Source organism: Hyla sarda, chromosome 12 (genome assembly GCF_029499605.1).
Source record: "Hyla sarda isolate aHylSar1 chromosome 12, aHylSar1.hap1, whole genome shotgun sequence".
Lineage (NCBI taxonomy): Eukaryota > Metazoa > Chordata > Amphibia > Anura > Hylidae > Hyla > Hyla sarda.
Window position 1 is genome coordinate 36,092,919 of NC_079200.1, and position 26,522 is coordinate 36,119,440.

Genomic DNA, 26,522 nt, shown 5'->3' on the forward strand with positions numbered 1-26,522 from the left:
CCCCCCCCCCCCTTTTGTTTTGCACTCATCTCCCCTCGGCAGGACGTTAGGGTGATTTTGTCCGGGCCATCTATACTGCAGGGACCATCTGGTGGGGATGGTTAGTCGTTGCGGGCTGTCCATTTTCACCAGGGGGGCCTCTCTTCTCCGCGCTTCGGCCCCGGCCCCGGAGTAGTGATGTTGATTTGACAACGACGCACAGGGACGTTGTGCAGGACCTCCAGAGGTTTCAAAACTACAACACCCGGGCTTGCTGGGAGTTGTAGTTTTGCAACATCTGGAGGTCCGCAGGTTGAAGACCACTGATGAAGGGATTGACAGGCAGAGAGCTCACTCGAGTGTAAGCCGAGGGGGGGCGTTTTCAGCATGAAAAATCGTGCTGAAAAACTCGGCTTATACTCGAGTATATACGGTAGGTCTAAAAATGAAAAATTCATTTCAACATGTGCTAAAGTGCATAAAAATGATCCCCCTTCATTATGTGATCACCGGGAATCATGATATACATGATTGTGCCCAGAAATAAATAGAACACCAATCATTGTAATATGCAATAAAATATATAAAAAAAATATGCAGCATAAGGGTGCATTCCCACATGGCGTATTTTGCTGCGTATTTGCTGCGTATTTGGTGCTGCGTATTTTCCTACCCATTGACTTCAACAGGGCAAATAAAATACGCAGCAGCAAATACGCAGCAAATACGCCATGTGGGAACGTACCCTAAAACATTTTTTTGTGTGAATTCATGATATACATAATCTATATATATATAAAACTCAACGTGTGTGTGTGTATGTTCCACAAAAACTTCCAAACGGCTAAAGATATTAATATGAAACTTGGCACACATGTTACTTATATGTCAACAACAAACATAGGATAGGTGATTTAACCCTTACTCACCCCCATTTGCCAGGGGCGGGGTTTTTGTTTAAAGTCCCATACAAGTCTAGGGGAAATATATGTTAGTGCATAACTTCCAAACGGCTGGAGATATTTCGATAATACTTGGTCACATGTTACTTATATGTCCACTTAAAATAGAGGATAGTTAATTTAACCCTTAACTACCCACATTTGTGAAGGTTGGGGTTTTTGTTTAAAGTCCCATGCAAATCAATGGGAAATGTATGTACTCACATAACTTCCGTACGGCTGGAAATATTTCAATACCTGGTACACATATTACAGGTCGGGATATGAGGACGGGATGGGAGGTCGAGATAGGAGGTCAAGATAGGAGGACGGGATGGTTGGGATATGAGGATGGGATATGAGGAAGGGATATGAGGACAGGATAGGAGGTGGAGATAGGAAGTGGAGATAGGAGGCCGGGACAGGAGGTTGAGATAGGAGGTGGAGATAGGAGGTGGAGATAGGAGGTCGGGATAGGAGGCCGGGATAGGAGGTGGAGATAGGAGGATGGGATAGGAGGTTGAGATAGGAGGTCGGGATAGGAGGTCGGCATAGGAGGTGGAGATAGGAGGACGGGATAGGGGGTTGAGATAGGAGGACGGGATAGGAGGTAGAGATAGGAGGACGGGATAGGAGGTCGGGATAGGAGGTCGAGATAGGAGGTCGAGATAGGAGGACAGGATGGTCGGGATATGAGGACGGGATAGGAGGTTGAGATAGGAGGTGGAGATAGGAGGTCGGGATAGGAGGTCGAGATAGGAGGTCGAGATAGGAGGACAGGATGGTCGGGATAGGAGGTCGGGATATGAGGACAGGATATGAGGACGGGATAGGAGATTGAGATAGGAGGTGGAGATAGGAGGCCGGAATAGGAGGTCGAGATAGGAGGACGGAATAGGAGATTGAGATGGGAGGTCGGCATAGGAGGTGGAGATAGGAGGACGGGATAGGAGGTCGAGATAGGAGGACGGGATAGGAGGTCGAGATAGGAGGACGGGATAGAAGGACGGGATAGGAGGTCGAGATAGGAGGACGGGATAGGAGGTCAGGATAGGAGGTCGAGATTGGTGGACAGGATCGGAGGACGGAATAGGAGTTCGGGATAGGAGGTCGGGGTATGAGGACGGGATATGAGGACGGGATATGGGGTTGGGATATGACAACAATGTATGGGGATGGGATTTGAAGTCAAAAGCTTCCTCCTTTGTTGATTTTCCTCCCTAACAAGGATGAGGAAGGAAAAAACGGGCAACGCCGGGTACTCAGCTAGTAAATAAATAAATAAATATATAATGCATGGTGTGAATTACTAGTGATATAGTAAGAGTGTTGAATACCCACTCTAAACTATGTGTGCAAATATAAATAAATGAATACATAAAACAATATAATTCATAGTGTAAATTAATAGTGGTATAATGTGAATATTAAATATAACCTCTAAACTATGTGTACACATGTAAATAATTGTGATTGATTATTTAGACATATATTACTGAGAACAAAATATAATAGATGTGAAATACATACAAAGTGATAAAACTGGTGCCAGAAAGTTAAACAGATTTGTAAATTACTTTACTTTATTAAAAAATCTTAATCCTTCCGGTACTTATTAGCTGCTGAATACTACAGAGGAAATTATTTCTTTTTGGAACACAGAGCTCTCTGCTGAATCACGAGCACAGTGCTCTCTGCTGACATCTCTGTCCATTTTAAGAACATATGCTGCTCTGGACAGTCCCTAAAATGGACAGAGATGTCAGCAGAGATCACTGTGCTCGTGATGTCAACAGAGTTCCTAGAAGCTTCATTAGCATTCTCATCATCATTTTATGCCTCGGCCCATAACATTGCTCTTCAAATAGGGAAAAAATCTACATATTAGAATATGACTGCCATGATGTCAATTGCTACCTAAAAAAAAAATTTTAAACAGACTTAGTCATAATCAACCATATGCTCAAAATACCTTTACGGGTCAAAGGAGAAAATAGTCGCTCTATTCAATAAGACATCAGATCTTAGTCTGCTACCCCCAACTTATACGTATGCTTATATTAAAATACCCATGTTATTACAGGACCCAGAGATCCAGTGGGTTATAAAAAACAAGAAAAGCTTAATTGTTCATTCACTCCTAAGGGTGAAATTGTTTTTAAAAGGGTTATCCACTTACATTCTGTCTGTCCTAGCTTTATCATAAGATTGCCTCCTCTTGCACCAAGATGTATTCGATCAATCCCTCTAAACTGGAGAAGTTTTCCTTGTCCATTTTGGAATCTCCTAAAGTGACGTGGTATGGCCTTTAGTTTCATCATCTATTCATGATCCCTCAAATCCACATTCATTACATTTCTGATGTCCCTAATATGCTCTTGGGCTCTTGGACGTAGTTCCCTTGATGTCATTCCGACATACATCAGCCCACAAGGGCACGTCACGTAATACACTACTGATGTCGTTCTACAGTTGATGAAATGAACAATTTTATATTCACAATCTCTCTTTGAGTTACAGAATGTAGTTATTTTCACCATTTGTGGACAAATGGAACATGATCCACATGGAGACGATCTCCACTTGGGACCCCGGGAAGAAAAAATAAATTGTGATTGTGGAGGTACATAATGACTTTTGTACCAACATATCCTGGTTTTAGAATGTCTAGCTGTTATAAGTGATTTCTGTGGAATAAGTGTCCTCAATTCTTTGTCCTGGGTTAACACTGGCCAAAATTTCTCCACCATGTTCCTCATGTTTTGCCATCTTGTATAAAAATTCACAATTAGACAAATCTGTCCATCATCATTCCTGACTTTCTTTGAATCAAAAAGTCTTTGTCTATCCAGTGCTTTTGCCTTAACATATCCATTTAAAATGTCCCTCGGTTTATATCCTCTTTTAAAAAAAATCTTGCTCAAGCTGGAATGACTGTTGATCATAGTCACTATCTTGGTCACAGATTCTTCTTGTCCTCACAAATTGGCCGTATGGTATGGCATGGATTGCATGTGGTGGATGGTATGATTTTGCATGAAGCAAGGCATTGACACTTGTGTCCTTCTGAAATACTGTGGTATGTGACAAGCCCAATTCATCTGTAAATATTCTAATATAAAAAAAAATCAAATCTTTTTTTATAACATGGGTGAGTCGAATGTTGAGATCATTTCGGTTCTGAAATAAAAGTTTCAAGAGTATCCCGTTAACCTTGCCAAATAAACAAAATATCATCGATGAATCTCATCCATGAAATGATCTGACCACTTTCCATACCTTCATAAGTTAGGACACTTATTTGTTCCCAATATCCAAGGAATAGGTTTGCAAATGAAGGGGCGCAAGTCACCCCCATGGCCACTCCCTTCGCCTGAAGAAAATATCTGTCCTTGAACAAAAATAGTCAAGGAATTTACGCACAGGTTCACAAAGGCTGCCCCTTCTTGATACAATCAGGCGTCCCGGTGGATCAATCAAACTCTTGTTTACTTTTGGCAGTAAATATAATGTGGGTATCACCGATAAGTCCACCATAAGACCTTCCAAAATTTTCTTGGGGATAATCTCCTGTTCAAAGGCCTGATGCAATATTCCAAACAATTCACCTTGAAATTTGGTCAGGGAATTAGAAGACAGCCGTTTGTAACAATCTGGATCATTCAGTTGTCTGTATGCCTCTACTTCATATTTTTCCACTGGCCAAATGACATATTCACGCCTATGTCACTGGGTTTGAACACCACATCTTTCATTTTCGTGAATTCCCACAATGCTTTCCTCTGATCTTTAATCAGGTTATCAAATTTTTTATCCATCTGTATTTTTTCAAATTCCTTCATAACTAGTCTCACAAACATGTCCACGGTTGGAATCAAAGACAATGATCAAAATACAGTCGACTTTTTAGACACGTAAGCTGAAAACTTACCCTCCTCCATTGCATCTGTTTGTTCCAATAACAAATCCTTTTGTGCCCTGAGCGCTTACAATTCCTCCTCTGCTGTAAATAAATCAGATGTTTGTTTTTTAGAATGATATTTTTTCAATAAGATTTTTCTTGCAAATAAGAAAATATCCTTAATAGCCATAAATTGATCAAATTGTGCTGTAGAGCAGAATGAGAGGCCTAAGGACAGTACAGAAATGTGGTCATCGGACAAACAATGATTGGATAAGTTAATTACCTTCAAGGACGAATCACCGTCAGCATCCATCATTTGTTTCCCCTTTGGTCTCTGTCTCAGTTCCCTTCTAGACAATCGTGAGCTAGTAGTGCTTGTTCCTGAAGCTTAAGAGGAATGGGAATTAACACTAGTCATAGATGTTACAGACTCACAACGCTTGTTCTTGTCCTGTTGATTCCATCTATATGCACGTTGGTTTTGGTAATCATTAACATCACATTGGAATTTCTTAACCTTAGGTTGTTGGATCTCCTTTTCCAGAGACTCATTCATCTCTGTCTGTAACTGTAGAAGAGCCTCTTCTGTACTGAATTGTTTCAGTTTCTCTTAAACACTAACAATTTGACCCTCTATGTCACACAAATTTTTATGATCCAGATCAATTAATAACTTTAAAAATGTAGTGGAACATACTTGACAAGACTCCTCCCATTTTTTGAAAATCTCCTCATCCTGGGTATGCCGGTAACACTTGAATTCTCAGTCCTCTTGGGATAATTTGTTTCTGGAGATACTGCTCAAGAGAGACCTTTTTCCACCATGTCTTAGTCTTGGTCTTAGTGCGCTGATTTTTAACAATGTCCCCCTGGGTGTTGCTTATTTCCCCACTCTCTGGGTTCTTAAAAATATTCAATACTTGGGATAACCAATTCTTGTCCCGACTTGATAAATCCATCCTTAATTCTTGGCCCTACAAAATACAATAACAACCTACAAATATAGTGACCAACTTATGTCCAACACATGTACATCAATATGAGACCTATATACAAATATATAAACCTATAAATTAGACCCCACTATTAAAAAAGGAATGATACCAAAATACCAATAACAATTATCTTTATTTATCAATTAAAACAAATCAAATGACAAAAATGAGAAACCCCACATGAACCCCATAAAAAGCACAACACAAATGCACAAGACATTTAAAATAGCCTAGGAGGGGGAACATGAATGACTGACATATATCAGTATATGGGGCCTAATAAACAGGTATCCCTGATATGTATTCGGCCTACAAATGTCGTATGTGTAAAGTTACCTTTACTCTCTCTCAAAGCATACTGGTGTGCTCCTATGTAAGGGAACCTCAATTTTATTACAAGACGAGGAGGCTCACATTATGCAATTCTTCTTTACTACTTTTAAATAGCAGCACATGAAGAGTTAATAACAGGTAATCAGAAAAAAGTTCATCATATGCAAAACAGGTAAATGTAGCAGCCAATCAGTATACAGCATAGGTAACATAAGGGCTGCCCAGGTGATAATCTTCCTCTTTTTTGCTGCTCTTATTCAAGATAAGTACTCAGCACAAAAAAAAAATTCTCCTTACATTTTCTGTGTCCCCTTTTTAAATATGGATAAATTGTTTAATTATATATCTTAAAAGCCATGTATATATGCGCATAGGTCTTTGGATATACCTCTCTTTCTATCTAATACCTTTTTCTCTTATCCTTATCTTTTCATATCTCTTTCCGTCCCTCTCCTTTATAGTTGTTTTCAACTTCGGTACATCTTACCTATCTCCTTGTAGCGTATATACTAAATATTTTCACTCTGCGCCACACTCCCGTGCCTGACTCGGCGGTGCTGAGTCATATTACGAGCGCGGCTGGTGATCAGTCTGTGTATTCGGCTTCCCTCACACACAGCGCAGCGCTCCTGTCATATGGGTCTCTTGCCGCTCGTCGTGCGATTCCTGTAAGAAGAAGAAAGGATTCCTTACTCTTTCATTCAGGTGCTGTGCTGTTTTTCTACCAAAGTACTTTTATTTAGAACTTGTTCTGAATATATTATTCACTATTCTATATCTTTTTTCTCTGCCTAATTTTTCCTTCTTTCAGGTTCCTTCCCTGAACTCCTTACCTCATATATATTAATAAACTTAATATGCACCATTATTTATATAGACTTCACTTATTCAGTCATGACTAGTGAAGACTCCACAAAAATGGCTGAAAATGCTCAATTTGAGATGTTAGATGAAAATATAATCCAAATATGGTGGATCAATCAGTTTCTAGCTCCATACAATCTGATGTACATACTGCTATGTCCTCCGTTCCAGACATTATAGCAAAATTTGTGGCCACTGCTATGTCACATAATGTTCCCAAAAACCCTTCAAAATCAGGATACATTCACAGCTTTTTCTAAAAGCACATCTGCTGATGCTACTAAAGTGCATCCTTAAGCCTCCGCCCTCGAGGAAGCCGAAAATAAACAGGCTATAAAAATCTCTAAGAAATCTAAGCCAGACTCATGTCACGATTCGGCTAGCTGGATGTGGATCCTCTGTGTCAGCGAGGGATTGGTGTGGACCATGTCGGTGGACCGGTTCTAAGATGCTACTGGTATTCACCAGAGCCCGCCGCAAAGCGGGATGGTCTTGCTGCGGCGGTAGCAACCAGGTCGTATCCACCGGCAATGGCTCAACCTCGCTGACTGATGAGAAGGCGTGGGACAGAAGGACTAGGCAGAGGCAAGGTCAGACGTAGCAGAATGTCGGGGCAGGCAGCAAGGTTCGTGGTCGATGTGGATAGCAGAAGATCTGGAAACACAGGCTTGGACAACACTAAACGCTTTCACTGGCACAAGGCAACAAGATCCGGCAAGGGAGTGTAGGGGAAGTGAGGTATTATAGCCAGGGAGCAGGTGGAAGCCAATTAAGCTGATTGGGCCAGGCACCAATCATTGGTGCACTGGCACTTTAAATCTTAGAGAGCTGGCGCGCGCGCGCCCTAGAGAGCGGAGCCGCGCGCGCCAGCACATGACAGCCTGGGACTGGGACGGGTAAATGACTTGGCATGTGACTCGCGAGCGGGCGCGTCCCACTATGCGAATCGCATCCCCGGCAAAGTCAGTGCAGCGCTCCCGGTCAGCGGGTCTGACCGGGGCGCTGCAGAGAGAGAGACGCCGTGAGCGGTCCGGGGAGGAGCAGGGACCCAGAGCGCTCGGCGTAACAGTACCCCCCCCTTAGGTCTCCCCCTCTTTTTGTCTCCTTGTCCCTTCAAAAGAGACGACAACATAGGGGACGCCTCTTGAGTCTCCTTCTGAAAAAAGAAATTCTGGGTAGCTATACCAGCGGCAGGTAGTTCAGAAGAAGTGGGAATGGGGAGGGGGGGCAGAGGGTGAAGCTTGTCGCGGGGCAGAGTGTCACCAGGACGGGGGCTATGAGGAGGCACGGCACAGTCCAGATAGGCCTTGGGGAGGCTAGGCACAGGAGGAGACAGGAGGAGCCGATGTGAGGCATCTCTTACGGCAAGCAGGGCCCCAATTCTTGATCTCCCCGGTGGTCCAGTCAAGGGTGGGAGAATGATGCTGGAGCCATGGAAGACCGAGGAGGACTTCAGAGGTGCAATTGGGAAGGACGAACAATTCAATCTTTTCGTGATGGGGTCCAATGCACATTAAGAGAGGTTCTGTGCTGTAATGCACGGTGCAGCCCAATTTAACTCCGTTGACCGAGGAAATGTAGAGCGGCTTGACGAGACGGGTCACAGGGATGCCGAACTTATTCACCAAAGAGTCCAGAATAAAATTTCAAGAGGCACCAGAGTCCAAGCAGGCCACGGCTGAGAGGAAGGAGTTGGCAGAAGGAGAAATCCGCACGGGCACCGTGAGACGTGGAGAAGCAGATTTCGTACCAAGAGACGCCACACCCACGTGAGCTGGGTGCGTGCGTGCATTTCCCAGACGTGGAGGGCGAATAGGGCAATCCACCAAGAAGTGTTCGGTACTGGCGCAGTACAGACATAAATTGTTATCCCTACGGCGAGTCCTCTCTTCGTGGGTCAGGCTAGACCGATCCACTTGCATAGCCTCCTCGGCGCAGGGGTAGATTGCAGAGGATACTGAGAGAGAGGTGCCCAGAGATCAAGGTCTTTTTCCTGGCGGAGCTCCCGGTGTCTCTCAGAAAAACGCATGTCGATGCGGGTGGCCAAATGAATAAGTTCTTGCAGGTTGGCAGGAATATCTCGTGCGGCCAGCACATTCTTGATGTTACTGGATAGGCCTTTTTTAAAGGTCGCGCAGAGAGCCTCATTATTCCAAGATAATTCGGAAGCGAGAGTACGAAATCTGATGGCGTACTCGCCTACTGAAGAATTACCCTGGACCAGGTTCAGCAGGGCAGTCTCGGCAGAAGAAGCTCGGGCTGGTTCCTCGAAGACACTACGGACTTCAGCGAAGAAGGACTGGACTGTGGCTGTGGCAGGATCATTGCGGTCCCAGAGCGGTGTGGCCCAAGACAAGGCCTTTCCAGAAAGAAGGCTCACTACGAACGCCACCTTAGACCGTTCTGTAGGAAATAGGTCCGACAACATCTCCATATGTAGGGAACATTGAGATAAGAATCCACGGCAGAGTCTAGAGTCCCCATCAAATTTGTCCGGCAGGGACAAGCGGAGGCTAGGAGCGGCCACTCACTGCGGAGGAGGTGCAGGAGCTGGCGGAGGAGATGGTTGCTGCTGTAGCAGTGGCAGAAGTTGCTGTAACGTGGCGGTCAACTGCGACAGCTGCTGTCCTTGTTGGGCGATTTGCTGCGATTGCTGAGCGACCACCGTGGATACCTCAGCGGCACCTCAGCGGGATCCATGGCCGGATCTACTGTCACGATTCGGCTAGCTGGATGTGGATCCTCTGTGTCAGCGAGGGATTGGCGTGGACCGTGTCGGTGGACCGGTTCTAAGATGCTACTGGTATTCACCAGAGCCCGCCGCAAAGCGGGATGGTCTTGCTGCGGCGGTAGCAACCAGGTCGTATCCACCGGCAATGGCTCAACCTCGCTGACTGCTGAGAAGGCGTGGGACAGAAGGACTAGGCAGAGGCAAGGTCAGACGTAGCAGAAGGTCGGGGCAGGCGGCAAGGTTCGTAGTCGATGTGGATAGCAGAAGATCTGGAAACACAGGCTTGGACAACACTAAACGCTTTCACTGGCACAAGGCAAAAAGATCCGGCAAGGGAGTGCAGGGGAAGTGAGGTATTATAGCCAGGGAGCAGGTGGAAGCTAATTAAGCTGATTGGGCCAGGCACCAATCATTGGTGCACTGGCCCTTTAAATCTTAGAGAGCTGGCGCTCGCGCGCCCTAGAGAGCGGAGCCGCGCGCGCCAGCACATGACAGCCGGGGACCGGGACGGGTAAGTGACTTGGGATGCGACTCGCGAGCGGGCGCGTCCCGCTATGCGAATCGCATCCCCGCCGGCAAAGTCAGTGCAGCGCTCCCGGTCAGCGGGTCTGACCGGGGCGCTGCAGAGAGAGAGACGCCGTGAGCGCTCCGGGGAGGAGCAGGGACCCGGAGCGCTCTGTGTAACAACTCATTTATGGAGCCACTGAGTCAATCCTCTTCTGAAGAGGTAGAAATTTTGGACCAGGATGAAAATTCTGAATATGAGGACTTGTCAGAGGAAGATAAGTATTTAGATGCAGAAGATACAAAATCTGTCATTCTTGATGTTACCGGTACCCCTTTCTTTGTCCCGGGGTATATTAAACATCCCAGCTCAGGGGAGTGGATGCCACAACTCAAGTGGTCAAATATATTAATTCATGGTAAAGAAAAGCATTAGACAAAACAACCAGAAGTAAGTTGCGTGTGGAGTGCCCAAGACCCACACTACCATCTAAGATGGCTGAAATTAGAAAGAAAACAAAGGTGCGCTCCTAGTGTAGAAGTTAAGATAAGCAGGTGCCCCAAAAAGGTTTAATTCTGCTTACCAGAAGATGATGCGCTGCGGGCGCAATACCGTGAAGTTCCCGTAGTATGACAATGAGGATTGAGGTCAGCAAGTCGAGGCGTCCTTCTCAAGTGGCTCTGGGTCACTCCAGTAAATGAACATCAATTGGATGGGTATCCAGGAAAAATAGGACTAGCACCAATAAAGTGATTGTCCCTGCATCCATCTTGTATGGTCTGGACTTTCAATACCTAGAGGAGAAGCGCCTGGCAGAGTCCTATTTTTCCTGGATACCCATCCAATTGATGATCTAAGATGGCTGACACTCCTGACATTGACCCAACATTAGTTAAATTCCTGAATAAATCTGGGAAAATCCCAAAAAAGGAGTAGATCGCTCCTTTCAAACCATTCAGGACAGTTTTTTGGATATATTGGGTCCATTGACCAGGATTTTGGATTTATCAGAGGAAGCTGCATCTTCTGGGAATCCTGTGGATCTCAACACCCTAGGATGGGCTCAGAGAGCCATTTGTATTTTTGGAAGCGTGAATGCTTCAATTTGTACCAAAAGAAAGAGGTAAATTTTGTTGAAACTGGACCCCCAGTTGATACATTTGGCAAATACCAAACTCAATTCTATCACTGACAGTCTCCTTTTTGAAGACTCTTTTATAAAAGAAATCAATAAATATGTCAGTTTTTTTTCTTCATTAGATAAGGCTCAGACTTCCTTATGCAAGGTATTCCAACTTCGTGTTTTTGGAAGGGCTCGGAAGAGAAGGGGCAAATTTCCCAGCCGTCAACCCCAAGAGGGACAATACCATGCCCCGCACCACAATGACAAATTTCCTACTAAATCCAACCCTTTCCACTTCACCCCTTTCTTTCCCTCCAGAGGAAGGCCTTGGAGAGCTCAGGGACGTTGCGGATATAAAAAATCCAGACCTACTTCAGGTAAGTCCTCCTCTTCAATTTTCTTCTCACATTCCATTAGGAGGAAGGATAGCTCATTTTTTCCCAGTTTGGGCTTCAATTACCTTAGAAGTGTAGATTTTACATACAGTCATGGGTTTTCAAATCGAATTTGTACAAAAATCCATTCAATTCAGACCTCCTCATCCAATAAGATTTTCCTCAGCAGATCAAGGTCTGATAGATCAGGAGATCATGGAACTATGTTCCAAAGGCTCTATAATCCAGGTTCCTCCACAATCACCAGGATTTGTGAGCAATCTTTTCCTGGTGAAAAAGAAGGATGGAGGATTTCGACCAGTCATAAATTAAAAAAAACCTCAACAATTTGGTGGTTTATCATCACTTCAAGATGGAGGGTATCCTTCTCTTAAGAGATATTTTATTAGAAGACAACTAGCTGGCGAATATAGACCTCAAGGATGTCTACCTCACAGTGCCGATGCACTACAATTCTTAACCTTACCTCCAATTTATATGGAAGGATCTCAAATGGCAATTTACATGCCTACCATTCAGACTCTCATCAGTCCCATGGTACTTTACAAAGCTACTCAAGCCAATAATAGCACTCCTGAGGTCTCGAGGTGTACGTCTCATTATTTACTTAGACGACATCCTCATACTAGCTCAAACCTTGCCTTTGATTCATCTCCACATTCACTGGACCATCTCCCTTCTGTCCATTTTGGGATTCATCATAAACAAAGAGAAATCTATTCTTTTCCTTCAAAATAAATAGAATTTCTGGGTTTCCTCATAAATACACAATTAACTTTTCTCAGTCTTCCCTCCAGGAGATTGAAAACGATTCGCAGAGAGATTCGTGCAATTTTAAACAAACACATGGTATCCTCACCCCCAGATCTCTTCCAATCTACTGACTCTTGTAGCATGGTACATTTCAGGTCAACAAAACCAGATTCAAACCTTTCACAGTCAGATAGAGACATTCTCTTGGACGCATGGGCCCCAGGCACCAGATCGGCTTACAGATTAGCCTGGAAACTATGGTGTGGTTGGTGTTTGCAATGGGATTTGGATTCCGTACATGCATCTATAACTCAAGTCATACATTTTTTATCTTCCGCTTTTGACTCTAATAAGGCTTATCGGACCATTAATGTCTATCGTTTGGCCATCTCCTTTTATCATTCCCCTATTCACGCTATGTCTATAGGAAAGCATCCATTATTTTGTAAACTCATGAAAGGCATAAAATTTAGACATCCTCCCCTTCCCAAGTACAAATCTACTTGGGATGTTAATTTGATCCTTAACCCCTTAAGGACTCAGCCCATTTTGGCCTTAAGGACTCAGACAATTAAATTTTTACGTTTTCATTTTTTCCTCCTCGCCTTCTAAAAATCATAACTCTTTTATATTTTCATCCACAGACTAGTATGAGGGCTTGTTTTTTGCGCGACCAGTTGTCCTTTGTAATGACATCACTCATTATATCATAAAATGTATGGCGCAACCAAAAAACACTATTTTTGTGGGGAAATTAAAACGAAAAACGCAATTTTGCTAATTTTGGAAGGTTTTGTTTTCACGCCGTACAATTTCTGGTAAAAATGACGTGTGTTCTTTATTCTGAGGGTCAATACGATTAAAATGATACCCATTATTATATACTTTTATATTATTGTTGCGCTTAAAAAAAATCACAAACTTTTTAACCAAATTAGTACGTTTATAATCCCTTTATTTTGATGACCTATAACTTTTTTATTTTTCCGTATAAGCGGCGGTATGGGGGCTCATTTTTTGCGCCATGATCTGTACTTTTTTTTGATACCACATTTGTATATAAAAAACTTTTAATACATTTTTTATAATTTTTTTTTTAATAAAATGTATTAAAAAAGTAGGAATTTTGGACTTTTTTAATTTTTTTTCGTTCACGCCGTTCACCGTACGGGATCATTAACATTTTATTTTAATAGTTCGGACATTTACGCACGCGGCGATACCAAATATGTCTATAAAAAATGTTTTTTACGCTTTTTGGGGGTAAAATAGGAAAAAACGGACGTTTTACTTTTTTATTGGGGGAGGGGATTTTTCACTTTTTTTTTACTTTTACTTTTACATTTTTTTACATTTTTTTTTACACTTGAATAGTCCCCATATGGGACTATTCATAGCAATACCATGATTGCTAATACTGATCTGTTCTATGTATAGGACATAGAACAGATCAGTATTATCGGTCATCTCCTGCTCTGGTCTGCTCGATCACAGACCAGAGCAGGAGACGCCGGGAGCCGCACGGAGGAAGGTGAGGGGACCTCCGTGCGGCGTTATGAATGATCGGATCCCCGCAGCAGCGCTGCGGGCGATCCGATCGTTCATTTTAATCGCGAACTCCCGCAGATGCCGGGATCTGTATTGATCCCGGCACCTGAGGGGTTAATGGCGGACGCCCACGAGATCGCGGGCGTCGGCCATTGCCGGCGGGTCCCTGGCTGCGATCAGCAGCCGGGATCAGCCGCGCATGACACGGGCATCGCTCCGATGCCCGCGGTTATGCTTAGGACGTAAATGTACGTCCTGGTGCGTTAAGTACCACCTCACCAGGACGTACATTTACGTCCTGCGTCCTTAAGGGGTTAATTAATTTGAATGCTGGGGAGATAACAAATCACTTTCTCAAAAATTTTTGTCTTTTAGGCTACGTTCAGACTACGGAATTTCCGCCGGAATTTTCGCTTTGAAATTTCCGGCAGAAATTCCACTTACTAAAATGCATAGTGTAGTGAATGGTTTTCCGTTCACAAATTCACACTTCGGAATTTGTGAAGAGGAAAATCCAGATGAAAAATCCGCTAGAAAATTTCCGCCTGAAGAAAGGGGTTGCTCTTTCTTCAGGCGAAAATCCTAGCGGAACACATAGCAGTCTATAGGAGACTGCAGTGTCCGCGCGGTCCTAGCGCCGACTAATTCAGTCGGCGCTAGTCTGAACCTAGCCTTAAACTTACAGTTTTACTCTGTCCTATTTCTATCAAGAGAGTATCTGATGTAAGAGCTCTGGATATATCTAGAAGACAATTTTCTCCTACTAGAATTCCCTTTTCCATCCACAAACACGCAAAAACCAACCTTCATATTGTATTTTATCCAGCCTTTCCTCATCAGGAAAACCTATGTGTAGTCCGTTGCCTGAGAGTGTATGATTATAGTGTTGCTCGCGAATATTCGCAATGCAAATTTTAATCGCGAATATCGCATATTCGCGAATTCGCGAATATTCGCGAATATAGCACTATATATTCGTAATTACGAATATTCATATTTTTTTTCCACAGTACACATCACAGTGATCACCCCTCTCTGCTTCCAGCTTGTGTGGTGTAAAGAAGGCTCTAATACTACTGTGCGAGACTGGCGTGCGAATATTCTAATATGCAAATTTTTGCATATGCGAATTTTCGCTTATGCTAATTTCTGTATATGCAAATTTTTGCATATGCTAATTTTCGCATATGCGAATATTCGCATTTGCGAAAATAAAACGTGAATGTTACGAATATGTGTATTTAGCGAATATATGACGAATATTCATCCATATATTCGCGAAATATTGCAAATTCGAATATGGCCTATGCTGCTCAACACTATGTATGAACAAAAGACAGCTCTTTTAAGAGATTCATCTGCAACTCAGTTATTAATATCTTTTTTATAAACCTCATTGACCTGTTTCTTCCTCTACCTTGGCCATATGGGTTAAACAGACTGTGGCCCACATTTATCATTGTCTTTAGACTGTTTTTTGTGTCTAAAAAAGGGGCAAAAAAGGCACAAGCAGGGTTTTTTGCGCCTTTTTTTGCCCCCTTTTATTTACACATTTCTGCTGATTTTGAGTTGCAATCCACTGATTTTGAGTTGCAATCCACTGATTTTGGCAATAGACATGATATGGAAGGGATTTATCATTGTGCCTTTTTGTAAAAAGGAGCAAAAAAAAGGCGCAAAGCGACTGAAAAGTCTCTAAAACTACACCAGCCCAGACATGGTGTAGCTTTTTGGTGTATGTGTAGACAGAAATTTCAGAAAATGTGGACCTGCACAAAATTTATCAAATGCTCTTTTACCTTTTAACCCCTTCAGGACGGAGCCCATTTTGGCCTTAAGGACCGGAGCGTTTTTTGCACATCTGACCACTGTCACTTTAAACATTAATAACTCTGGAATGCTTTTACTTATCATTCTGATTCCGAGATTGTTTTTTCGTGACATATTCTACTTTTTGATAGTGGTAAATTTTTGTCGATACTTGCATCCTTTCTTGGTGAAAAATCCGTAAATTTGATGAAAAATTTGAAAATTTTGCATTTTTCTAACTTTGAAGCTCTCTGCTTGTAAGGAAAATAGATATTACGAATACATTTTTTTTTGGTTCACATATACAATATGTCTACTTTATGTTTGCATCATAAAATTGACGTATTTTTACTTTTGGAAGACACCAGAGGGCTTCAACGGTCAGCAGCAATTTTCCGATTTTTCACAAAATTTTCAAACTCAGTATTTTTCAGGGACCAGTTCAGGTTTGAAGTGGATTTGAAGGGTCTTCATATTAGAAATACCCCATAAATGACCCCATTATAAAAACTACACCCCCCAAAGTATTCAAAATGACATTCAGTCAGCGTTTTAACCCTTTAGGTGTTTCACAGGAATAGCAGCAAAGTGAAGGAGAAAATTCACAATCTTCATTTTTTACACTTACATGTTCTTGTAGACCCAATTTTTGAATTTTTACAAGGGGTAAAAGGACAAAATTTTTACTTGTATTTGTAGCCCAATTTCTCTTGAGTAAGCACATACCTCATATGTCTATGTAAAGTGTTCGGCGGGCGCAGTAAAGGGCTCAGAAGGGAAGGAGCGACAAGGGGATTTTGGAGAGTACGTTTTTCTGAAATGGTTTTTGGGGGGTATGTTGCATTTAGGAAGCCCTTATGGTGCCAGAACAGCAAAAAAAAAAAAACACATGGCATACCATTTTGGAAACTAGACCCCTCGGGGAATGTAACATGGGATAAAGTGAACCTTAATACCCCACAGGTGTTTCACGACTTTTGCAAATGTAAAAAAAAAAAAAATTTTTTACCTAAAATGCTTGTTTTCCCAAAAATTTTTTATTTTTAAAAAGTGTAATAGCAGAAAATACCCCTAAAAATTTGAAGCCCAATTTCTCCCGATTCAGAAAACACCCCATATGGGGGTGAAAAGTGCTCTGCTGGCGCACTACAGGTCTCGGAAGAGAAGGAGTCACATTTGGCTTTTTGAAAGCAAATTTTGCTCTGGGGGCATGCCGCATTTAGGAAGCCCCTATGGTGCCAGGACAGCAAAAAAAAACCCACATGGCATATCATTTTGGAAACTAGACCCCTCGGGGAACGTAACAAGGGGTTAAGTGAACCTTTATACCCCACAGGTGTTTCACGACTTTTGGATATGTAAAAAAAAATTTTTTTTTTTACCTAAAATGCTTGTTTTCCCAAAAATTTTACATTTTTAAAAAGGGTAAAAGCAGAAAATACCCCCCAAAATTTGTAACACAATTTCTCCCGAGTACGGCGATACCCCATATGTGTCCCTAAACTGTTGCCTTGAAATACGACAGGGCTCCAAAGTGAGAGCATGCGCATTTGAGGCCTAAATTAGGGACTTGCATAGGGGTGGACATAGGGGTATTCTACGCCAGTGATTCCCAAACAGGGTGCCTCCAGCTGTTGCAAAACTCCCAGCATGCCTGGACAGTCAACGGCTGTCCGACAATACTGGGAGTTGTTTTGCAACAGCTGGAGGCTCCGTTCTGGAAACAGTGGCGTACCAGACGTTTTTCATTTTTATTGGGGAGGGGGGCTGTATAGGGGTATGTGTATACGTAGTGTTTTTTACTTTTTATTTTATTTTTTGTGGTAGTGTAGTGTAGTGTTTTTAGGGTACAGTCGCACGGGCGGGGGTTCACAGTAGTTTCTCGCTGGCAATTTGAGCTGCAGCAGAAAGTTTGCGGCAGCTCAAATTTGCAGCCAGATACCTACTGTAATCCTCCGCCCATGTGAGTGTACCCTGTACGTTCACATTGGGGGGGACATCCAGCTGTTGCATAACTACAACTCCCAGCATGCCCGTTGGCTGTCGGTGAGAGTTGCAGTTTTGCAACAACTGTAAGCACACTGGTTATGTATCACTGAGTTTGTGACCTAACTCAGTGTTTCACAACCAGTGTGCCTCCAGCTGTTGCACAACTACAACTCCCAGCATGTACGGTGCATGGTGTACGGTGACTGCTGAGAGTTGTAGTTTGCAACAGCTGGAGGCACACCGGTCGTGAAACACTGAGTTAGGTAAAAAAAAACTCTGAGTTTCACAACCAGTGTACCTTCAGCTGTTGCAAAACTACAACTCTCAGCAGTCACCGACAGCCAACGGGCATGCTGGGAGTTGTAGTTATGCAACCAGCAGATGCACCACTACAACTCCCAGCATGCACTTTAGCTGTTTGTGCAAGCTGGGAGTTGTAGTTATAAAACAGCTGAAGGTACACTTTTCCATAGAAAGAATGTGCCTCCAGCTGTTGCAAAACCATAAGTCCCAGCATGCCCATAAGGGAATGCTGGGAGTTGTGGTGGTCTGCCTCCTGCTGTTGCATAACTACAGCTCCCAGCATGCCCTTTTTGCATGCTGGGAGCTGTTGCTAAGCAACAGCAGGAGGCTGTCACTCACCTCCAACGATCCAGACGCTGCAGGTCAGTCCCGCCGCCGCCGCTGCTCCTGGGGCCCCGATCCCAACATTAACGACGGGGATCGGGGTCCCCAGCACCCATGGTGCACGTCCTGCACCCGCTCACGTCCTCCGGAAGAGGGGCGGAGCGGGTGCGGGAGTGACACCCGCAGCAGGCGCCCTGATTGGTCGGCCGGTAATCCGGCCGACGAATCAGGGCGATCGTGAGGTGGCACCAGTGCCACCTCACCCCTGCAGGCTCTGGCTGTTCGGGGCCGTCAGAGACGGCCCCGAACAGCCAGTAATTCCGTGTCATCGGGTCACTGGAGACCCGATTGACCCGGAATCGCCGCAGATCGCTGGACTGAATTGTCCAGCGATCTGCGGCGATCGCCGACATGGGGGGGCATAATGACCCCCCTGGGCGATATCCCGGGATGCCTGCTGAACGATTTCAGCAGGCATCCGGCTCCGGTCCCCAACCGGCTAGCGGTGGGGGTCGGAATTCCCACGGGCGTATGGATACGCCCTCGGTCCTTAAGGACTCGGGATGCAGGGCGTATCCATACGCCCTATGTCCTGAAGAGGTTAATAAATTTGGTGCTCCTACACATTATCAGCACACAAAAAAGGTGTAAAAAAAAATGCTTCACTTGCACTGCAATGATAAATGTGGGCCTATATCCTTAGCTGACATTGATACAACAATTTTCGGAGCTCATTCCACTAGAGGTGCTGTTTCCACAAAAGTAAGTCAAGCTGGAGGTTCCCTTTCAGACATTATGAAAGCAGCAAATTGGGCTTCTGAATCTACATTTAAAACCTTTTATTTCTGTCCTGAACCTCATGTTTCTATGATGCTCATTTAACCTTTTCTTTTTTCCTTTCATATATATTTTAATTGTATAAATAATATATTTACATGATGCTTTAAACTTGCATAATATGAGCCTCCTCATCTTGTAATAAAATTGGGGATTTTCCTATCCTTGGTGACGGAAAATACAGATTTTATTGAAGACAGGAAGCCAACATTATCCCTCCTGATTACCCTACCCAATATTGTTATATATTTTTCTCTGTCTTTCAGCATAAATTCCCAACTTATGGAGCCTTCATTGTGATCATCCTGATCCTCCAAGTTTTCTATTAATTCCCGCAAAGTTCTTCTATTCATGGAACCTGGTTATGGAGCTTCAGTTCCGGTTTTGTTTCTCTACAGTTCTTTGTGTGGATAGAGACTATTTATCTCAAGACATTGTTTTACCTTATTAGTGACATTTATTGGTTTATTTTATCCTCGCATCAAAGAAGAGGAAGATTATCACCTGGGCAGCCCTTATGTTACCTATGCTGTATACTAATTGGCTGCTGCATTTACCTGTTTTGCATATGATGAAATTATTTTCTGATTTTATTATTTATTATCCGTTATTAACCATGTGCTGCTATTTAACCTCTTCAGGGTGCAGGGCATATGCATACACCCTGCATCCTGAGTCATCCTAACCCCGCATCATATCACGGCGGGCCAGGCGTCATAGTGAAGCCGGGACCTGCCGCTAATAGCACGCAGCGCCGATCGCGGCGCCGCGCGCTATTAACCCTTTAGTGAAAGTAAAAGCTGCCGGTTAACTCAGTGGGCTGTTCGGGATAGCCTCGGCGAAATCGCGGCATCCCGAACAGCTTACAGGACAGCGGGAGGGCCCCTACCTGCCTCCTCGCTGTCCCATCGCCGAATGACTGCTATGTGCCTGAGATCCAGGCATGAGCAGTCAAGCGGCAGAATCATCGATCACTGGTTTCCTATGAGAAACCAGTGAACAATGATAAAGATCAGTGTGTGCAGTGTTATAGGTCCCTATGGGATAACAATGATCAGTATAAGAGATCAGTGTGTGCAGTGTTATAGGTCCCTATGGGAGCTATAACACTGCAAATAAAAAGTGGGAAAAAAAAGTGAATAAAGATCATTTAACCCCTCCCCTATTAAAAGTTTGAATCACCCCCCTTTTCCCATAAAAAAAAAAAACACAGTGTAAATAAAAATAATCATATATGGTATCACCGCGTGCGGAAATGTCCGAGTTATAAAAATATATTGTTAATTAAACCGCTCGGTCAATGGCGTACGCGCAAAAAAATTCCAAAGTCCAAAATAGTGCATTTTTGGTCACTTTTTATATCATTTAAAAATGAATAAAAAGCAATCAATAAGTCCTATCAATGCAAAAATGGTACCGTTAAAAACTTCAGATCACGGCACAAAAAATGAGCCCTCACACTGCCCCATACGCAGAAAAATAAAAAAGTTATAGGGGTCAGAAAATTACAATTTTAAACGTATAAATTTTCCTGCATGTAGTTATGATTTTTTCCAGAAGTCCGACAAAATCAAACCTATATAAGTAGGGTATCATTTTAATCATATGGACCTACAGAATAAAGATAAGGTGCCATTTTTTACCGAAAAATGTACTACGTAGAAACGGAAGCCCCCAAAAGTTACAAAACAGCGTTTTTTTTTTTTCAATTTTGTTGCACAATGATTTTTTTTCCCGTTTCCCCGTAGATTTTTGGGCAAAATGACTGATGTCATTACAAAGTAGAATTGGTGGCGCAAAAAATAAGCAATCATATGGATTTTTAGGTGCAAAATTGAAAGAGTTATGATTTTTTAACCCCTTAACGACGCAGGACGTATATTTACGTCCTGCGCCGGCTCCCGCGATATGAAGCGGGATCGCGCCGCGATCCCGCATCATATCGCGTGGGTCCCGGCGCTAATCAACGGCCGGGACCCGCGGCTAATACCACACATCGCCGATCGCGGCGATGTGCTGTATTAACCCTTTAGAAGCGGCGGTCAAAGCTGACCGCCGCTTCTAAAGTGAAACTGAAAGTATCCCGGCTGCTCAGTCGGGCTGTTCGGGACCGCCGCGGTGAAATCGCGGTGTCCCGAACAGCTGATCGGACACCGGGAGGGCTCTTACCTGCCTCCTCGGTGTCCGATCGACGAATGACTGCTCCGTGCCTGAGATCCAGGCAGGAGCAGTCAAGCGCCGATAATGCTGATCACAGGCGTGTTAATACACGCCTGTGATCAGGATGAGAGATCAGTGTGTGCAGTGTTATAGGTCCCTATGGGACCTACAACACTGCAAAAAAAAAGTTAAAAAAAAGTGTTAATAAAGGTCATTTAACCCCTTCCCTAATAAAAGTTTGAATCACCCCCCTTTTCCCATAAAAAAAATTAAAACAGTGTAAAAATAAATAAAAATAAACATATGTGGTATCGCTGCGTGCGTAAATGTCCTAACTTTAAAAATATATAATTAATTAAGCCGTACGGTGAATGGCGTACGCGCAAAAAAATTCCAAAGTCCAAAAAAGCGTATTTTGGTAACTTTTTATAACATTAAAAAATGAATAAAAAGTGATCAAAAAGTCAGATCAAAACAAAAATCATACCAATAAAAACTTCAGATCACGGCGCAAAAAATAAGTCCTCATACCGCCCCGTACATGGAAAAATAAAAAAGTTATAGGGGTCAGAAGATGACATTTTTAAACGTATAAATTTTCCTGCATGTAGTTATGATTTTTTCCAGAAGTGCGACAAAATCAAACCTATATAAGTAGGGTATCATTTTAACCGTATGGACCTACAGAATAATGATAATGTGTAATTTTTACCGAAATATGCACTGCGTAGAAACGGAAGCCCCCAAAAGTTACAAAATGGCGTTTTTTTTCGAGTTTGTCGCACAATGATTTTTTTTTCCGTTTCGCCGTGCATTTTTGGGTAAAATGACTAATGACACTGCAAAGTAGAATTGGCGACGCAAAAAATAAGCCATAAAATGAATTTTTAGGTGGAAAATTGAAAGGGTTATGATTTTTAAAAGGTAAGGAGGAAAAAACGAAAGTGCAAAAACGGAAAAACCCTGAGTCCTTAAGGGGTTAAAGGCAAGGAGCAAAAAACGAAAATGCAAAAACGGAAAAACCCCGATCCTTAAGGTGTTAAGGAAGTAGGACGTACAGGTACGCCCGTGGGAATTCCGGTCCCCACCGCTAGCCGGCCGGGGCTCAGAACAGGATGCCTGCTGAGATCAATTAGCAGGCATCCCGGGAAATCGCAGAGGGGGGTCCCCCCCCCAGTCGGCCGGCGATCTGAGGCGATTAAAGGGAAAATAATGGGAATCAAGGGTGTCCAAGTCACCCCCAATCCCCCCCGAAGGGATAGAAGTGAGGTGGCAGGGGTGCCACCCCTCCTATCCCTGCTATTGGTCGGTCAGAAGCGACCAACCAATAGCAGATCGGGGGCGAGGGGGTTAAAGTTCAGTTCCCCCGTTCTGCCCACCCACGGTAGTAAGGGCAGAGCGGGGTAGCTGTAGCGTGACTGGCAGTGGAGGTCCCTTACCGGCGGCGAGCGGCGATCCTCTCCCTGGTGGGCGTGCGGCGATCCTGATGACTACGGAGGCCGGTGAGTTGCAAAACTACAACTTCCAGCATGCCCAAACAGCTGTTTGCTGTCTGAGCATGCTGGGATTTGTAGTTTTGCAACATCTGGAGGGCCACAGTTTGGAGATCACTGTGAGATGGTTTCTAAACCGTGGCCCTCGAAATCTTGCAAAACTACATCTCCCAGCATGCACGAACAGCAAACGGCTGTCTCGCCATGTTGGGAGTTGTAGTTGCGTACCTCCAGCTGTTGTATAACTACATCTCCCAGCATGCCCTTCGGCAATCAGTACATACTGGAAGTTGTAGTTTTGCAACAGCTGGTGGGTTAGGTAACTGAGTTAGGTAACAGAACCTAACTTAAGGTTTTCCAACCAGTGTGCCTCCAGCTGTTGTAAAAGTACAACTCACAGCATGCACGGTCTGTCAGTGCATGCTGGGAGTTGTAGTTTTGCAACAGCTGAAGGTTTGCCCGCCCCCCCCCCCCCCCCCATGTGAATGTACAGGGTATATTCAAGTGAGTTTCCTGCTTCAAGTTTGAGCTGCAGCTAATTTTCTGCCGCAGCGCAAACTCCTAGCGGGAAACTCACTGTAAACCTGCTCGTGTGAATGTGCCCTAAAAACACTACACTACATTACACTAACACAAAATAAATGATAAAACACTACATATACACCCCCTTACACTGTCCCGACCAATAAAAATGAAAAACGTATCGTACGGCAGTGTTTCCAAAACTGAGCCTCCAGCTGCTGGGATTTTAGCAACAGCTGGAGGCACCCTATTTGGGAATCACTGGCGAAGAATACCCCTATGTCCACCCCTATGCAATCCCTAATTTAGTGCTCAAATGCTCATGGCGCTCTCTCACTTTGGAGCTCTGTCGTATATCAACGTACTTGGGAGCAATTGTGTTTGGAAATACCCCATATGTGGGCGTAAAATGCTCTGCGGGCGCACAACAAGGCTCAGGAGTGAGAGCGTGCTGTGTACATTTGAGGCCTAAATTGGTGATTTGCACAGGGGTGGCTGATTTTACAGTGGTTCTGACATAAACGCAAAAAAATAAATACCCACGTGTGACCCCCATTTTGGAAACTACACCCCTCACGGAACGTAACAAGGGGTATAGTGAGCCTTAACACCCCACAGGTGTTTGACAAATTTTTGTTAAAGTTGGATGGGAAAATGAAAAAAAACATTTTTTTACTAAAATGCTGGTGTTACCCTAAATTTTTCATTTTCACAAGACAAAATAGGGGGGAAAAAGCCCCCTAAAATTTGAAACCCCCTTTCTTATGAGTAAGAACATACCCCAAATGTGGTTGTTAAGAGCTCTGCGGGTGCACTACAATGCCCAGAAGATAAGGAGCACCATTGGGCTTTTGGAGAGAAAATTTGTCTGGAATTGAAGGCCACATGTTTACACAGCCCCCATAGTGCCAGAACAATGAACCCCTCTACCCACATGTGACCCCATTTTGGAAACTACACCCCTCACATAATGTAATATGGGGTATAGTGAGCATTTACACCCCATTGGTGTCTGACAAATTTTTGGAACAGTGGTCCGTGAAAATCAAAAATGTAATTTTCAAGTGCACAACCCAATGTTCCAAAGGTCTGTCAAACACCAGTGGGGTGTAAATACTCACTGCACCCCTTATTAAATTCTGAGGGGTCCACAGTTCTGGCACCATGGGGGGCTTTGTAAACGCACATGGGCCCTGACTTCCATTCCAAACAAATTCTCTCTCCAAAAGCTCAATGGCGCTCCTTCTCTACTGAGCATTGTAGTTTGCCCGCAGAGCACTTTACATCCACATATGGGTCATTTCCATACTCAGAAGAAATGAGGATACAAATTTTGGGGGGCATTTTCTCCTATTACTTCTTATAAAAATGTAAAATTTGGGGAAAAACAGCATTTTAGTGAAAAAAATATTTTTATTTACACATCCTACTTAAATGAAAAGTTGTCAAACACCTGTGGGGTGTTAAGGCTCACTGTACCCCTTGTTACTTTCCTTGAGGGGTGTAGTTTGCAAAATAGTATGCCATGTGTTTATTTTTATTTTTTTTGCTGTTCTGGCACCAGAGGGGCTTCCTAAATGTGACATGCCCCCTCAAAATCATTTCAGCAAAACTCACTCTCCAAAATCCCATTGTCGCTCCTTCCCTTCTGAGCCCTCTAGTGCACCCACAGAGCACTTTACATACACATATTAGATATTTCCTTACTTGAGAGAAATCGGGTTACAAATTTTAGGTTGAATTCTCTCCTTTTACCCCTTGTAAAAATTCAAAAACTGGGTCTACAAAAACATGCTAGTGTAAAAAATGAAGATTTAGAATTTTCTCCTTCACTTTGCTGCTATTCCTGTGAGACAACTAAAGGGTTAACACACTTACTGAATGTCATTTTGAATACTTTGTGGGGTGCAGTTTTTATAATGGGGTATTTCTAATATGAAGGCCCCTAAAATCAATTTCAAAACTGAACTGGTCCCTGAAAAATTCCGATTTTGAAAATTTTGTGAAAAATTGGAAAATTGCTGCTGAACTTTGAAGCCCTCTGATGTCTTCCAAAAGTGAAAACATGTCAACTTTATGATGCAAACATAAAGTAGACATATTGTGCATGTGAATCAATATATAATTTATTTGGGATGTCCATTTTCCTTATAAGCAGAGAGTTTCAAAAGAAATTATACAAGTATTGCCGAAAATTTGCCAGTAACATAATGTAGAATATGTCACAAAAAACTTGTACACTGGTCCCCAGTACTGTACACAGTATTCCATGGGTGGTCTGACTAGTGATGGTCTCACTAGTGGTCGAATTATTTCCTTGTCATGGGCATCTATGTCCCTATTGATGCACCCCATGATTTTATTTGCCTTGGCCGCAGCTGCCTGACACTGATCACTACAGCTAGAAAAACCTAAAACAAATTTCTTAGTATGGATGCTTGTAGATAATCACTTTATGAGGGAGCAGGCCCCCATGTTGTAGTCCTTGCACAGTGATGGATGTTTTGCACATTGTTTTATACAACTATAAAAATTTGTTTACATTGGTCTTAACCGGGAAACATGTAGATCTGTGTTATAAAATCGTGGCAAAGCAATAAAATCCATTGTTAATTGTTCTACGCCTTGTAAAATCGTATTTGGCCGGTTCCTCACAGTTCTGGCCTCAAGATATAGAAAAAGTGTAAAAATCCAAAGTCTACAGAATGAACTGTCTTTAAAATACAAACAACATAAAATGTGTCATACTGCAGCAACCTAAAAGGGCTATAAACAAAATCATGTTCATGTCACACCAGGCTACTTTACTTTTTATGAAATGGACGTTTGGACCACTGGAATTTAACATTGGCTATGCAGTCAGTAAAATCTCCAGTTGACACTTAGAAAGTGAAGATTTTCCTATCGTGGGTGAAGGAAAATATAGATTTTATTAAAGACAGGGGGGGAGATTTATCAAAACCTGTGCAGAGGAAAAGTTGCTGAGTTGCCCATAGCAACCAATCAGATCGCTG

General features: G+C 43.2%; 1 protein-coding gene across 3 annotated transcripts in view; it reads right to left on the reverse strand.

Moving 5' to 3' along the window:
* The window catches only part of LOC130296577 (lysozyme C-3-like), a 33,808-nt gene extending 7,475 nt beyond the window's left edge, over nucleotides 1-26,333 (reverse strand). The window contains exons 1-5 of one of the 3 annotated variants that reach the window (XM_056548259.1): nucleotides 26,317-26,333; nucleotides 6,640-6,818; nucleotides 5,522-5,798; nucleotides 5,108-5,211; nucleotides 4,852-4,920 (exon numbers count right to left, since the gene is read on the reverse strand). In XM_056548259.1, coding sequence (XP_056404234.1) covers nucleotides 4,852-4,861 — 10 coding nt within the window. In that variant the 5' untranslated portion in view covers nucleotides 4,862-4,920; nucleotides 5,108-5,211; nucleotides 5,522-5,798; nucleotides 6,640-6,818; nucleotides 26,317-26,333. Of the gene's footprint in view, nucleotides 1-3,099; nucleotides 3,334-4,851; nucleotides 4,924-5,107; nucleotides 5,212-5,521; nucleotides 5,799-6,639; nucleotides 6,819-26,316 lie in introns of those variants that run through there. The other 2 variants (XM_056548258.1, XM_056548256.1) reach the window with 2 other exon arrangements.
* Nucleotides 26,334-26,522: the final 189 nt, after the last annotated feature.